Source organism: Panulirus ornatus, chromosome 3, assembly GCF_036320965.1.
Source record: "Panulirus ornatus isolate Po-2019 chromosome 3, ASM3632096v1, whole genome shotgun sequence".
NCBI classification, from domain to species: Eukaryota; Metazoa; Arthropoda; class Malacostraca; order Decapoda; family Palinuridae; genus Panulirus; species Panulirus ornatus.
This window is the reverse complement of record NC_092226.1, coordinates 72,062,155-72,079,199: the sequence shown is the minus strand read 5'-3', so window position 1 is coordinate 72,079,199 and position 17,045 is coordinate 72,062,155. Positions and strand designations below refer to the sequence as shown.

At 40.6% G+C, this 17,045-nt stretch overlaps 1 protein-coding gene across 1 annotated transcript in view; it reads right to left on the bottom strand.

Annotated features, from left to right (window-relative positions):
* The window catches only part of Wdr62 (WD repeat domain 62), a 256,762-nt gene extending 245,955 nt beyond the window's left edge, over positions 1-10,807 (bottom strand). Inside the window, 1 exon segment of the mRNA XM_071689470.1 lies at positions 9,808-10,807. Within this exon segment, the coding sequence (XP_071545571.1) occupies positions 9,808-10,425 (618 nt within the window). The 5' untranslated portion in view covers positions 10,426-10,807.
* Positions 10,808-17,045: the final 6,238 nt, after the last annotated feature.

Here is a 17,045-nt window from a genome sequence, read left to right as displayed (position 1 = left end):
ACACAACTTCCCGTGACAAACTCGAACTGGAACGCAATCGACTGTAACAAACTCCACACCGCACCCGTGACATACAACGCATTACATATAACCCACTGACACAAGTTTCTTTACTATTATAGGTACTAGAAGCAGGTATCCATGAGGGGCACCGTCCTCCCCTGTTCGTGCCAGGATGGGGTACACGGAGGTAAGAACCTCCGCCTCTAACCCAGCCAGTATATGTAGGGGGTAGAACATGAAGGAGGTAAACAGGACACTCTCGTGTGTGTGTGTGTGTGTGTGTGTACACTGCTGGGGCTCGTCGTCGACGGCGTCCCAGGTAGCACGCCCCAGCTCACGCCCCACAGTATCAGGTTCCTCCCGGCGGGTCCTGAGGCGTCTTGACATCACGTGTTTAGACTCAGCCATCGCCAACCAACGCCAGGCACACTCATGATGTCTCCAAAAGGATGACGTCAATACCCGAAAAAAAATATACAATTCTCTCTCTCTCTCTCTCTAACACATATACACTAAAGCAAACTGCCGTAGGTGCCTCAACGTGTCACCAGACCGACACAAAAGTGTAATCAATTCTTAGCCTGGGACAGGTTGGCCTCAATGGCGACCTCACCCATAAACCGGTTCCCCCCTACATGAGCACCCTCCATCCCACCCAACCACACACAGTCCCCTGTGCGGCTCGAGGCTTCGGCACACACAGGTGGCAACACCCACCACCACCACCACCTTAGCCTACCACCTGATGCACGGCCTATAACACCACCTGATAAAAATAGCCTCATACCATCATCTCCACCTGATACACAACCTAATACAACCACCGACGCCTGATACACAGCCTAAAAACAACCAGTACATCCTGGCACACAGTCTAATACCAACGTCAACTGATACAGCCTCGTTCCATCATCACCAACTGATACGCAGCCTAATACCATAACCACCACCTGATACACAGCCTTATACCACAACCGCCTGATGCACATCCTCATACCACCACCACCTGAAACACAACCTATCACCACCTAACAGCCTAAGATCTTCACCAATACCTGATATAACTGCCTACCACCTGATAAACAGCCTAGTACCATCATCAACTTAGCCTAGCACCTAATACCTCCACGACGATACGCATCCTGATTTCATCACCACCTTAGCCCACCACCTGATACACAACCTTGTATCATCATCTGACATACTTCCTGATACCACCATCAGCACTTGATACTCAGCTTAATACCACCACCAACTTAGCTCATCAACTGATCCACAGCCTCATAACACCATGACCATCGCATAATACCTCCTAAAACCACAACCTCCACCTGATAGACAGCCTGATACCATCAACACCTCAGCACCATCACCAGATACAGAGCTTAACACCCACCACCATCACCAGATACAGAGCTTAACACCACCACCATCACCAGATACATTACCCAATACCATCACCAGATACCACAGTCCAGTATTGAAGACTTCTCGATGGGTTCACAACTCGCGACAGGGTGATAAAGGGTCGTAAAAACATGACGGACATCACGGGCAAATGTTCTGGATGGACGTGAGGGATGAAACGTGTTGGTTTACGGCCCCTACACGTACTTATGGTTAGGCGTGGGCTTGGTCCTTCCACGGACGTATGGTTGGGCGTGGGCACGGTCCCTCCACGAACGTGTGGTTGGGCGTGGGCATGGTCCCTCCACGAACGTGTGGTTGGGCGTGGGCATGGTCCTTCCACGAACGTGAGGTTGGGCGTGAGCATGGTCCTTCCCCGAACGTGTGGTTGGGCGTGGGCATGGACCCTCCACGGACTTGTGGTTGGGCTAGGGTATGGACCCTCCACGGACTTTTGCTTAGGCGTGGGCATGGCCGCTCCACGGACGCGTGGGTGGGCGTGGGCATAGTAGCTCAAGGGAGGCGTGGGTGGAGTGATGCTAAGGGGAGGGCGGGGCGAGAGGCACGGTTGACGAGGGTGTAACAAGTACAGGACGTAGGGAACAAGTGTTATCTCAGGCCCGCCTGCTATACACGCCCACCTGGCGTGTCTCACATTCCTCCGGGAGGTGTTGCCTACCAGATGCAAGGACGCCTACCACAACCACAACACCAGGACACAACACTTGCAACTGACATCCATCCTCAATATCATAACAATCCCCAAATATCCCTCAGCAGATGTCATGATTTAAACCCTACAAGAAAGTATGTGCATCTCTAACAAACTACGTGGTAAGGGTATCTAAGAACGATTACATCTTATAAGGAAACACACACACACACACACACACACACACACATATATATATATATATATATATATATATATATATATATATATATATATATATATATATATATATATATATATTCCTGTTATAGTTTATTCACCACTGTCTCTAAAAAAGAATGCATAATAAAAACAGAACCCTTCATCGTGGAGCAACTTTGCGTGAAAATAACAAAAACTCTCCACTTACTCCCTATTACGATGAGAGGGATTGATGAAAAAAAAAAGTACTTTTGCAAATTTCGTATACAGATGCCCCTCTACAATAGTTTGAACGGATCCACCACGATTATACAATTATTACCATACACTCACGGTGCATGATAATGCCAACGGCTGTAGTCAAAAACCACGTCTAATCTACTACACAGGAACTTTACCGTAGCAACATTGTCCCAAAGGGAACTTTCAAACCTACCCGCATCCCTCTCCCTACCCGTCAGGCAAGACCTTTCATACTCTGGCAATCATTACTTAATATTTACATGGAAAACAGCAAGATCCACATAACCCCAGTATGTGGCTTATCAGTCCTGCCTCTTACATAACGCGACATACCCAATATACATACACAGGTTTAACTTTATTTTGCAAGATAACAAACCATCGTAAATCTCGAAAGACGATGGCAACGCTCCTATACGCTGAATCTTATATTGAGAATCGATACTTCCTTTTGGAAATGGCAGATCATGGCGTTATTACGAGAGGTACAACAACTGGAGTGACAGTCTCTATCCTGACGGAGTGAGGTGGTAAAGTACTTAACAATAACAGGCGTGGGGGCGTACCTGGTAGGTGGGCGTGCGGTTCTTCTCCTCTCTTTCTCTCTTGTCCTTATCTCTCTCCTTGCTCTTCCGCTGCTTTAGTTCTTCCTCGTTTTGTGGTTCCTCTCCTGATTTCACGTTTTTACTGTCATTGTTATTTTCCTCCATGGCTGCCTACGCTTTCTATACTTGTGCCTCGAAAGCGGACTGTCAGTTTGAAACTTCACCTTTAGTACTAACACTTGGCAATATCTTATACTCAGCGGAACATTTTGACGCAAACGGCTACTCTTATGTCAGAGGAGACACTCAAGTCATCAAGAATACATGTACACACAGCTCAGCGATAATCATCCGACTGTCAGCATGTTCATGAACACATAGGGCGGCGCGTGGGGCTGCCTAGTTATGTTAGGCATACGAGCTCAGGCTTCCCCCGTCAGCTCTTCTGCGCTAGGTATCAGATGCTTCAGTCTCAGGCTTCCTAGTTTAATATGCAGGCCACGCTAGACCGGTCCTACGAGTATACATTCCTGGGCATGCTGTGGGCGTGCATCCGTGGGCGTAGAGGCGTACTCATATGGCCATCCTCAGCCATGGACGAACTGACACAGAGCACTCGTTCCAAATGGGGTAGCCACAACTATTCCGACTGGCGGACGCATTAAATAAAATCACCAAAGTCCAAACTCGATGATGTGTTGTGTTTTCTTCAAATGTCACCAACAGTAAGTACGACCGCCACTTCGTAACAAGTGGTCTCAGCTTCAATCAATCAACCTCGGTACACTAATACCCCGACGCTTCCTTCATCCGTCTTCAACTCTGGTGTGCCTCACCACATGACACAAATTTAGCACCACCGACCAGGAGGTGCAGCTAAAGTTTCCAAGAACAGGGTCAAAGGTAGACTGACAGCCAAGAGGTCCTCTTACCCCCACGCGCTCCCCCCCACCCAGACTCCCTGTGCCCTCTGTTAGATGTTGCAGCGCCGAAAAATATCCACACCTTTTCTTAATAAAATCACTCTGGAAATAATAAAGGTAAATTATACATCTTTTTTCCGAAAAACAGAGTTGACATGCCTTACACAACACTAAAGTAGTAATGCAATACGCTACGAACCTATACTTCTCAGTATCAAGAAAATATAAATGGTACCCCATCCCAGGCCCGCCCCCACGAAGTATGCCAGAGGAACAACGAGTACCACTTCTTCAGTCTATCAGGACTATTCTTCACTTCTTACAACTTAATATCAAAGATAATCATAAAAATCTGATGATCCCCTGTTTCCAACTGGCGATGATACGGATTTCTAAAGTACATCCCCAAGCAGCAGAGAGAATGAATGAACAGATGACAAGGACGAGAAGTGTGGCCTCTCATGGAAGTGCAGTTGCCAGGTTTTGTTTTATCTCGAGCCAGGCTTACTTTACATTTGACCGCCTTCGAGAGAATAACACATCTTCAAAGAACATAAACTCCCTTCATTTACAAACATGATTCGCAAACCATGTCATAACTCCCCTCCAAAACGACTTTCTCAAAATAAGTTACTGAGTAGGCTAATAAAATTGTCAAGAAAGATATCCCAAACATAATGTGTTGGGACCGAGTCTCAAGTGTATTGTCAACTTTGCATTGTGATGACTCATTACCATGAACTTGAGGGATACACCTGACGATCAAACCCCCTCGCACCCCACATCCCATCAGCCTTATGTTCCAGCTGGAGTGATGCATCAAAAAATTACATAGGAATGAGAAAGCTAATAATAAAATACCGGATAACACTCCTCATTCGTGAGTGTGCATGTTCGTTTAAGATCTTTAATTTCTAAGGGGAGGGACTTTTACCTCTGAACGTCACATTCACTTCATCCTTCTCTCCATTAACCATCTCAATTTTGGCACTATCCTCGATCCATTACCCTAAACCTCTGAAGGAACTAAGAGATTATTTCTAAAGTGACGAGGAAGAGTTAAAGGTGCATATTTCAGCTTCTGTCAACAGCACATCATAAATATCTTCTTGAACATTATAAATATACCAAAAGGCAATTTTCATATTTAGAAGGACGCCTTACACACACACACACACACACACACACGGATATATAAACGGGCTCACTTGAGGCAATACGAGCGTAAAACTCTCCTCGTTGCACAAATGGCAATCATAGAAATCTGTGAAAGACTTTGGAGCAGACATCCCCAACCTATCGCCAGAGTCCAACTAGGTGCACTTGAGAAAAGCTGTCTACTGGCAAATATCAGAGCAACATTTAAGTTTACAGAGAACGAAATATTGACCAAGTTGTTAATATCCTACATTAAGGCAAAGCTAGAATGCTTCTGTAGCCTGGTCACCGCACTTGAAGGGGCACAGAAAACTAAACAGAAGGTTTGAAGGGGGCAACAGAGATGGTACCAAAATGAAGCAATCCGAGTTACTGCGAAAGGCGAGACCTTAAATTTGTCCACCAAGGAAAAAAGACGAGTATGGAGTTACATAATCATGCTTTAAATTTTTTCAAACCAGTCTGATGTTACCGATTGTAAAGAGTCCTTTGAAAGATTCAACGTTAGAACAACCTGAAATTATAACAGGAAATTAAACACGAAACTAGGTAGAACAAAATGTAGAGATTCTTGTAAAACTAATTAGAACAAAATGTAAAGGGGTTCTTGTACAGTAAGGATGGTATGTGAGTGGAGTACACTGAATGACGAAATTATGTATGCAAACTATACGGTTTAAAATGTATGATTACAGTAACATTTCAAAAGATAAAGATGAGGACCCCACAAGTTAATGACTCCCTCCCGTAACGTACAAACAAGTAATAACACAGTTAATCACATACACACGAAATCATCAGAAATAAGTCTATCGCTCTTATATCTCTGACGCCCATTCCCTTTGGGAACTCCCAGAAGACTGTGGACGGCAAAGGTCTCCACAACTACTTAACTCCCTGTAAAGCAAACAAAAACACAAATATAAGGTCACATGCATAAAAACACTATCAAAATCACCTACACACAAACATACACCAACTGCACGAGGGATGACCAAAAAAGAAACTTTTATACCGCAGTATGTTCAGAAAAATTCCCTGTACCACATCAATGAACACACACGGGTGAATACAGGTTATTATATGCACACACAGCACCCTAGACAAACGAAAGCATTAGCTATAGTAACCCATTTAAGGAAATGCTCAGGCAGAGTATGATCGCCACATCATATCATCTGGAACAACCACATTATATCATCAGGAATAACAAGTACCAGTACCAAAGGTAACAGTGAGGAATGAAAACCCCAAAGAAGATACAAGGGATAAAACTTCAAAGAGCTGACCAACCTCTTCAATAACATAAAGTGAGCCCCAAAATTCCACTGTCAGAGTACGGAACGAAGTTACACAAGGTTCTGTGAACTCTATGGAGTTGGAGTCAGATGATGGATGCCAATGGTGGGATATAAAGAGCGAAGGTCTCTAAGGTAAGAAACATAGTTCAAGAGATGTTCTATCTATCTATCTATATCTCTGATGTCTGTTCCCTCTAGGAACTCTTCCAAAGGGATGGACATGGCAAAAATATCTCTAAGTTGTGAACTCCAGTTAAAAGATGTTAAAAGGCCCAAAAAATAAGACATGCTATAAAGAACATTTAGACAAGACACCAGCCAGGAAAAGACATGAAAGGTATGAAAAAGCCACAAATGAGTACAGTAAATAATGGAGGGAAGACCAGAGAAACTTAAAGAAAAGTGGAAAAGGCATATAATAACGTAAAGTTGTTTCACATATCAATCATTGAAATCTGAAAGATTCAGACAAAATGACTGCTGAGGCATGAGAAAAATACACAAGGAGCTAAGTTCTATCTAAGTCTTGAGAAGAAATACACAAAGAGCTAAATCCTAGCTCTGAAAGTGTATTTACAGTGGTGAACACCTTACTGACACTAGCTGAGATTTGAGTAAGACCCTTAATAAGCAATACGTTTGCTAAGATATAGTTATATTCACAATGAAAACAGGAAAATGTTCAACAAAAACACACATCAGTATCTACCTGAATTAGATTATGGTGCATATTGTAAGTTCTTACCCACTTGAGGACACACATGTTTGGTAAAGACAGACCTGAGAAGGGCAACAAAAGCTGTGCCTATAATATATATATAAAAAAAAAGCTATTGGGAGAACCAACCAAAGATTTTCAGTAAGAGGAGAGAAGAGGGATGCATTACTATGACTTCTAAGTTTCTGAATGTGTCTGACGACGTTCATATTTAACAACAGATAAAGTCCACTCTTACAGACGACAAAATCAAAAACATCACAAAAATTTGAAGAAATACAGATCCAGACCACTTTGTGGAACTAAAGAGAGAACATGACCAAATAAATGAACTATTGATATCGGACATGAGACCATTATCCATTGCCATCACTCTTCTCATCGTGTGAATGCATAATCCAAACATAAACTGAGAAACTATGGCACTTCTTGCATCCTGCAATAACTCTAATTTTGACCTGATACCAATGAATTCATTCCCTATCAATTCAAACACAAACTTCGCTGCTTCATACAAACCTTTCCCCATGAACCTGACATTTCCTCTAATATTTCTACAAACACCTAAATTACAGTATTTCAAATAATTCCACATTCCTGCTAATATTCATCATTTTGCTTTTTTCTTTTCCATATGTATGTTTTCATATATATCTACTGTTTTACCTTCAACATTCTTGAGATATTTGATGAATCATACAATAAGTTATATTGTCAAAGCAAAAATGGGTATGTTTGAAGGAATAGTGGTTCCAACAATGTTGTATGGTTGCGAGGCATGGGCTATGGATAGAGTCATGAGCAGGAGGGTGGATGTGCTGGAAATGAGATGTTTGAGGACAATATGTGGTGTGAGGTGGTTTGATCGAGTAAGTAATAATAGGGTAAGAGAGATGTGTGGTAATAAAAAGAGTGTGGTTGAGAGAGCAGAAGAGGGTGTTTTGAAATGGTTTGGTCACATGGAGAGAATGAGTGAGGAAAGACTGACCAAGAGGATGTATGTGTCAGAGGTGGAGGGAACGAGGAGAAGTGGGAGACCAAATTGGAGGTGGAAAGATGGAATGAAAAAGATTTTGAGTGATCGGGGCCTAAACATGCAGGAGGGTGAAAGGTGTGCAAGGAATAGAGTGAATTGGAACGATGTGGTGTACCGGGGTCGACGTGCTGTCAATGGATTGAACCAGGGCATGTGAAGCGTCTGGGGTAAACCATGGAAAGTTCTGTGGGGCCTGGATGTGGAAAGGGAGCTGTGGTTTCGGTGCATTATTACATGACAGCTAGAGACTGAGTGTGAACGAATGTGGCCTTTGTTGTCTTTTCCTAGCGCTACCTCACACACATGAGGGGGGAGGGGGTTGTTATTCCATGTGTGGCGATGTGGCGATGGGAATGAATAAAGGCAGATAGTATGAATTATGTAATGTGTATATATGTATATGTCTGTGTGTGTATATATATGTATACATTGAGATGTATAGGTATGTATATTTGCGTGTATGGACATGTATGTATATACATGTGTATCTGGGTGGGTCGGGCCATTCTATCGTCTGTTTCCTTGCGCTACCTCGCTAATGCGGGAGACAGCGACAAAGCAAAATAAAAAAAATAATAAATAATATATAATATCATCTGAATAGATCTTTCTTTTCTTTTAAACTATTCGCCATTTCCTGCGTTAGCGAGGTAGCGTTAAGAACAGAGAACTGGGCCTTTGTGGAATATCCTCACCTGGCCCCCTTCTCTGTTCCTTCTTTTGGAAAATCAAAAAAAAAAAAAAAAAAAAAAGAGAGGGGGGAGGATTTCCAGCCCCCTGCTCCCTTCCCTTTTAGTCGCCTTCTACGACCCGCAGGGAATACGTGGGAAATATTCTTAATCCCCTATCCCCAGGGATTATCTGAATAGATACAAACTGATAAACTTTTAGTACTTAATTCAAAAAGCACATCAAAGACTAACAACAGAAAAATCAACGTCATAAAAATAAAACCAGAGAACTACACCGGCCATCAAGTATAAGATTTGTAACTGAATGAATATAAAGATAAAGTTAAAAATAATCATTCTCCAACCTGAACCTCACTGGTTTTGCATTATAAAAACTCTGCAAGAGAAACAAAGGAGACACATGGTTTGCTTAAACAGTTTTGTTTGACAATGGATATTTGAATTTTGACATATTCAGGTTGTCCATGACAGTAATGTGTTCCACAGCAACATGTCAAAAGTGACTGTTCAAGATAGAGCTTTCATAATCAACTTGTCATTTTAGTTACATTATGCAAAAATTTCCATAATTTCAATTTTTCTATCAATTCCTCCATCAACTTCAGCATAATCCATCAGATCTATCTCTTATCACCAAACAATTTTTCCCTTTCTAAATCATCACCTTACCAAATATCTTCCCTTCAACTATCAGTTAGCTATAATACTCATTCTTGTATATCCGTTGAGACTATACAGTATGACATACGTGTAGGTCAACACTGGGGTAACTTGCTGTCTTTTTCTCCTGACCCTGGTACTCAACAAATTTCTTTAAACCAGAGGAAATATCATAAAGTATAATATCTTACAATCTAACAGTTTTTCCTAATGGCACAATGTCACATGTAGTTCACGCTACACGTACCTTCTCTTCCAGCTGACAAGATGATGATGACTTTGATTCAGGTTCTAACTGTGCATTCTTGTGAATGGAAGAGGGATTCTTCACAGATGAATGAGTATTTGTCAAACAGGAGAGGCTCCTTGATGTGGAAGAAGGATATTTATTATGAGGTAAGTCTGTCTCAGAATTCAAAACTCTTTCAAGATGTGATGGAGACTTGGAAAATCTATCCCTAATTTGTGTAGTATTATGTGATGCACCAGAGGACGGACTGTCTCTTATTTTGGTAGTAGTCCATGATGCATGAACAGAAGATGAGACTGTCTGAGAAGCAGAAACAGCATTATCCTTAACAGTCTTGGTGGGAAGTGAAATGATGGCTGATGGCTCTCTAGAGGAGTTACGATCCTTCATTAGCACATGGGTAGAGTTGGGAGATGTCCCTTGTACACGTGCATCTTCTGATGTATTGGAGGAGGTCTTCAGAGGAGAGAAAGAAGCTCTTGCTAAGGGTGATGGAGAGCCAGCTCTGCTTCGCATATTACGTTCCTTATCACTTTTTGGAGGACTTTCCTTTAAATTCCGTTCTAATTCATGCAACTTGTTTAGCTCTCTCTTTACAACAAGTTTCCGGCTCATTGTGGAAGTTGAAGCAATGAGCTGTTATTCATAAATTTCCATCACCCCCATAGGTAAAGACCTGCCACAGCCTAGACTGTCTTTTGTTCACTATAGCTACCCCTGCATCAAGTGCATATATATCCTGTCTCACAAATGTCAACAAATTTGTTCTGTACAGCAAATATGCTTTTCACAATTTGTTCTCTATGGCTAATCAAGTTCTTTTTCATGTCAATATGTATTTCAAAATATTATCAATACAGTAAGAAGCTGGAACATAATGAAACACTAAGATAATCCTAGTAGAATGTTCGGTGATCAAGTCTTTACACAGTTATGGCAAATCAATTAAAACAATGTCACGACAATAACACACCCCTCTACTCTGTTCACCTGCGTGACCACAACTGAGTAGCAGCATAACTCAACTTCTGTAGTATCAAGCTAAATGTGTCTTTCCCTACCTGGACCCAAGGATGATATTCACACAACAGACAAGTAAGACTAATATCTAATGTCCATGTAACTTATCAGATAACCTATCAAGATTTCAACATATGCTTTACATTTTACAAACAAAACTGGTTCAACAGAAATACTAGCTCACCTCTGCATGTGTAAAACATATTTACGAATTAGTTCCTTAATGCATCTGTCCCTTATCTCTTGTTATCTTTCATTACAAGAATAGTGCAACCAGAGTCAGTTGCAGTGACCCTCATGATCTGGCGATCAAAATAATCATACTTCCACTTATGAAGATACAATTCAGTAACATTCAGAATTCTAAAAGTACTCTACATACCAACATGTCTTTCAAATATAAAATGGCATCTATATTTCTGGAAATAAAGCAGTAATAAAATCCCTTATAAAGAGGGTTAATTAAACATTACAAAGAATTCTTATCACTCGAAGAAGTATGTGTTTATTTCTTTGCATGTAGTGCCATTACTGTATTTAATCACAAATCTATCTAAAGTGCTTATTTCAACTAAATTCCCATTTACATCCCTGGTCAGTCAAATCCAAACAGCAGCTTGGATCCCTTACAAACATCCTCAGCTCATGCCTGTTGCATCAGACACAGAGCATACTGGGCAATGAAACTCTTCTCTTCCCTTGACACCAACTCTGCTCTCATTTTTGCTCAGTATCAATACAAACCTGTTCTTCATAAAATGAAGCACACCCTCATGAGAGGAAAGCAAGATTATTTGAATCCAATCATCTCCTTTCTTATCACCAACACAACTCTTTCCTATGTGACTCTCCTCTGGTCCTCTTTCTTGGGAATTCTGATAAAAAAAAATTTGCCAAAGACCTTGACATCTCGATAGCATGTGACAAGGTGTAGTACATGTCTTTGCTATCTAAACTTTATTCCTATGGATTTCCTGCTTCTCTCTGTTTCCTAATGCACAGCTTTCTCTCTGGGTGATACACTGTAGTAGTCTATGATAAAGCAATTCCCCATTCTGATCCTATCAACACTTATGTCTCTCCGGGTTCTGTCATTTTGCCTACCATCTTCCTTCTGTTTATAAATGATCTCTTCAACCTCTAATCCTATTCATTCTTACACAGCTGATTCTGCTTTACACATTTCAACTCTTAACTGACTTTACATCCACTTCTCATTCTACAATACATTCTCTCTCTTGCACTGAACATAATTCCACTCTAAAACAGACTTGGGCAACATCTCAGATTGGGCAAGCAGCAACTTGGTTAAATTCAACAATGCTAAAACATAATTTCTACCTATATCTCTTTTTTTATGTGTCACTTGTTTCCCTCTTCAGTTTTAAATCACCCCACTTCAACCATCACATACCATAAACAAATTAGGCATAACCATATCCTTGAAACATAACATTGTCAATGCTACAAACCCTACTCCCCAAAAGCTGGGGATGTTGTATGGATTCTGTAATTATTTTTCTAATTAGCAGTCATTTCATATCTGCAAGGGTTTCCTTCATTCTCGGACTGAGTACTCCTTAAATAGCTGGCGTTGTTCTTTGTCCACTTGGCTATTAGTACAAGTGAAATCAAATGCCTTCCGTCTAATTAATTCTCCAAGTATCATCTCTCTCTAACCATCCATATCTGTCCACTATGATGATACACTCCTCACCCTGTTCTACGAGTATTACTTGGGCCACTGCTCTCATGAGCTGTCTGCATGTGTTCGTATGACCAAGGATTGGACATAAGGCATATGTCAGGCTACTGTTTCCCCTATTATCTGTAGAGATTGGCCACACAAGAAATGACCCATTATGATACCTTTTTCTTTCCTCAAAATGATGTGTTCTACTACATCACCTAACCTGAAGCTTATTATTAGGTAAACATATTACCAGCATGGTTCATGTACTAAATACTGCATGATTCAAGCACTGATGTTTTGAAGCAGACTAAACCACTTCCTATACATTCCTATACAGGAAAATACCAAGGTCAACTTGAAACCCCTTAAGACTGAGTTTTCTAATGAATGTTTCTTTCATCCAATCATCAAATTCAAGTGCCTTCAGTGAGAGTACACCTGATGTGTGAGTACAGAAGCTTTAAGGGATTGTTTGAGATACCAACAACGTGTTACATGTGACAGCAGCCATAACCAAATACTTCCACCACAATGCATTGAGAATTAATACTACAGGAGCTATTTCTAAGTAATTTCAGTGCACAGTTAGCTATAGCTATCCATGATATTCAACACAAACAGCAAACACCTCATCTGTTTCAATATACAAAAAGAATTTGAACTAACATGCAATTACCCATCATTCAAAGATATGAGACAGGATATAACCAACTTTTCCTCTAATGTACCTAAAAACATAGTGTCATCTGGACACAAATGCAGTGTTTCAGTCTCTCTCTCCAAGGTTAAGAACTAAACCACAATCATCCCAGTTAGCCTTCATCTTACACAATGCCCTATCCACAAAAATATCAAATAAGCACAGTGACATTAAAAAATCTTGATGCACTCACATTTAAAGGGAGATGAAATCTCAAAACAGTGATTCATACACTAAGAAATGAGCATATGGAAAATTAGACAAAAAAGTGCACAAAGGATAACATATCAACCATATCTACACGTAAGTGTAGTAATTTTCCCTCCATCTGAACCTTAAGTATCTTTGTGCCGAGGCTTGACAAGATCAATTTGAGAATATTACAGTTTCAAAGCGAGTTCCGTCAATATCAAATGAAATATAATGGACCTGAAGCAAAAAGTAAAATATATTTTGGAATCTTTCACTGCTAAAAAAAAAAAAGGCCTTAAACAATCATCAGAAATCTGCCATCAGCAATACCTGAACTATGTGATAAGACACATGTATGCAGTGTTTCAAGAAAATGCAGAAATTTGGCCATGAAATAGAATTCCTGTTAGATAAACTAACCCATAAAGAATATCCAAGAAAAATCTAATCACAAATTTGATAAATGCATGGAGTGGGCCACGTAAAAAGACATCTTTGTGCTAAATTTCGAGAACGATGACTGAAATATGAATAAGCTTCAGGGAAAAAAGTATCTGATATAGATTATCAACAAGAAGTGTTTTGTCTCAACTGACTGAGACCTGCTTAGTACAGTAGCCCAAATAGTAAGGCTATCACGTATCCCTACACTTGGATGAACAAAACACAATCATCTCTTTTTAGAAAGACTAATGCTCTGGAAGTGGGGAAATAATGGTTATGGCAGTTTACTTTGGTAACATGAGTATTTTGTATGATGATTACTGTAGTTACTGCTGAGCTTAGAAGTAAGAGCAATTTTAACACATGTCTATTCAATAGTTCACAATCTCTCAATAGAGAGAGCCAGTCCTATAAGAGGGCAGTAAGTAAAGATCTGATTTGAGAGCTGGCAAAATCTTCCAGCAAAGGCACAGTGATCATCTCTAAATGAAGTGCGATGAGAGGAGGCATACAACTCCTTATGGCTTTCACTGCCAGCACTGGCAAACTCTTTGGAGATGGAGGACTCTTGCATCTATTCACAGTACTGATGTCTATCCAGTGCCACAGCTCATCACATGTTGCAAAGAAAGCAACTGGCCAGGGCAATCAAAGGGATAAAGATGGTCCAGGAAACCTTACTGCAGCTGTACTTAGCATAAGCAGGGTACTAGGCAAGAAGCAAAGGGCTGGTGTGGAAGGAACTAAGGGTTTAGATCTTCAACATAGCTTCAGGGACATGTTTATCACTGAGCATCTAGATATTTCGAGACAAAATAGGTGAACAGGTCTCATTCATGAGCAATCACCTTCTGGGGAAAACTGAGGCAGCACACATCATGACAGCTCAGATGTAGACTTTGATCTATAACTGAATACTACCTGCGAGACAATTTTTTAGTTTGATGCAAGAAGTACTATGTCAAGGATACACTAGTGTGTATGGTAGAGGTTAAACAATTTGTAACTGGGCAACCAGATGCTTACAAACACTTGACCAAGGGGAAATTGCGGTCTGCCATTCAACAATAACCTAACAGCCAAGGAATAACAACAAATAGTAAACAGAGAAACTATCAGAAAAGAAGGTAAAAATAGGTAAAAGGATATTGGTCAACTACATCTATTTGGGTCTTACCTTCTCAGAAAGTGGGATCTTCTCCTTTGAGGACTGCCTTGAACTTGGCACCCTCACTACTCGCCGCGGTGTTCCACCATCTCCATCCATAGTGAGAGATGTTGTGGAATAACTCCAGTATTAACATCCAGTTAATAATACTCTCATACTGGTATCCATATGCAAACAACAAACTTAACTTTTAATAGATTTCCACATAAGGCAGTAAATCCAAGTTCTACTAATTTTTTTTCATACATACACAATTTCCACCTTAACTCAGTATTACACCACTTTACAACAAGATACTTCTAGAGAAGGGCAACTCCTCTAAGTGCTCCTTGAATATGAGGATGTTCAAGCACTATTCACAATGATCCTCTTCTAGTGGTTTGGAAACCTAAATCAAGAAGCTCAGTCTCTACTGATGATTGTATCTGAAACAGAAAAAAACAGCAATGAAAAAATGCACATCAGAATAACTCTTACCGCAATATAAAAAATTCATTTCTACAAAATAGTATTACAGTAAACACATTTATCAAAAGCCACTTTATGGTATTACAGTGGAAAAAATCTAGGCATAAAGCAAGATAATAAATGAAGAAAAAGGGGAATGGAAAAAAAGTTACCCTATACCTTACTTAAAGAGGAGGAGAACCTGAAAACTTACAATACCATGTGGACTCAAGTTCCACAGCATATTGAACAAGGAAGAACAAAAAATATCTCAAAAATTTTTCACTACTCTAGCAGCAGCAGGTGCAAAGAGGAAAAAATCTAATTTGCCTTCATGGTTTAGAAGTGTTAAGTAAATTTGTGTCTGAAAAAAAAAATGCTCTCTCTATCTTTCTCTCCCCCATATATTTTTGAAGACAATACACACCTAAGTTTCATTGTGGGTAAAAGCAGGAAATTCTCAGGCTGAAATCTGGTTGCTAAGACTAATGTTTCTAATGGTGCAAGCCCCAGCAACACATCTCAGTGTGAAATCATCTTAATGTAGCAGCTCAAATTAGTGCTTCTTAAGGTGTTAGCCCGAACAACCCAAATATCTTTAGGAAATGCAACCTCATTTAGGGAATTTTTCTTCTGGGCATGGTATTTCTTCCACCTGTGCTTCAAGATTTTTGGCTCTTACCTTTCTACAGAGGAAAAAAGCCTGAATTCTCACATGGAAGCATCAAAATGTGGGTACATGGGAAATTTCTAGGTGCACCGGGCACTCAGAATATACGACCAAGCAGTTGCATGCCAGCACTCTTGGCCTCCCTGACATCATCCCACCGCCAAAACCTATCCCTGGTTACCCAAGGAAGACTTCTGCATCAACACATTACATCCTAAGATGAGGAACATTGAAGCAACCCCATATTTCAGACACCTGATTTAAGAACAACCAACTAAAACTTCTAGGAAACGTCTCTCAAAGGAACATTCAACACGGCTTAGAAATGGACCTTCACATTCCTTCCCGCAAGCCAGCTGCCAAACCCCTGCTTACAAAGAAATGAAAAGCAAACAACTAGCATTTTTTGCAAAGAAATACAAGGACTGGAATGACCAACTATGGATTAATGTGACTTTCCATTGAAAGTTCCTTAAAATATATGCAGTTGAGGAAGGGGAGGGTGAGGAGGCCAAAGCATGCCAGCTGGTATGACTCTCATTTCACAGTAAGGATGGTGAAACGGTGAAATACCCAGATGATGTGATGAACAGAGGTTGTTTTAGTGGTGCAATGGGCAAAGGGGAAGGTTGTACTTTTTAAGCAAAAACACAACAATGAAAGGAGATCAATACATTAAGGTGCTAAAGGACCATCTACTTTCTTTTTATGACATTCATTGAAGTGATCACATTATGCAGGGTAGTGCCTAGCCATAAGAAATGTGATGAAATGCCTATTAGAGAAAAATATTTAACTGGTGGAATGGCCTGGAAACTCCCCAGACCTTAACCCATTTGAGAACTGCTGGAACCAGATGAAAGTCAAGCTTGCAACACTTCCTCATTAATGCCTTGCCTCA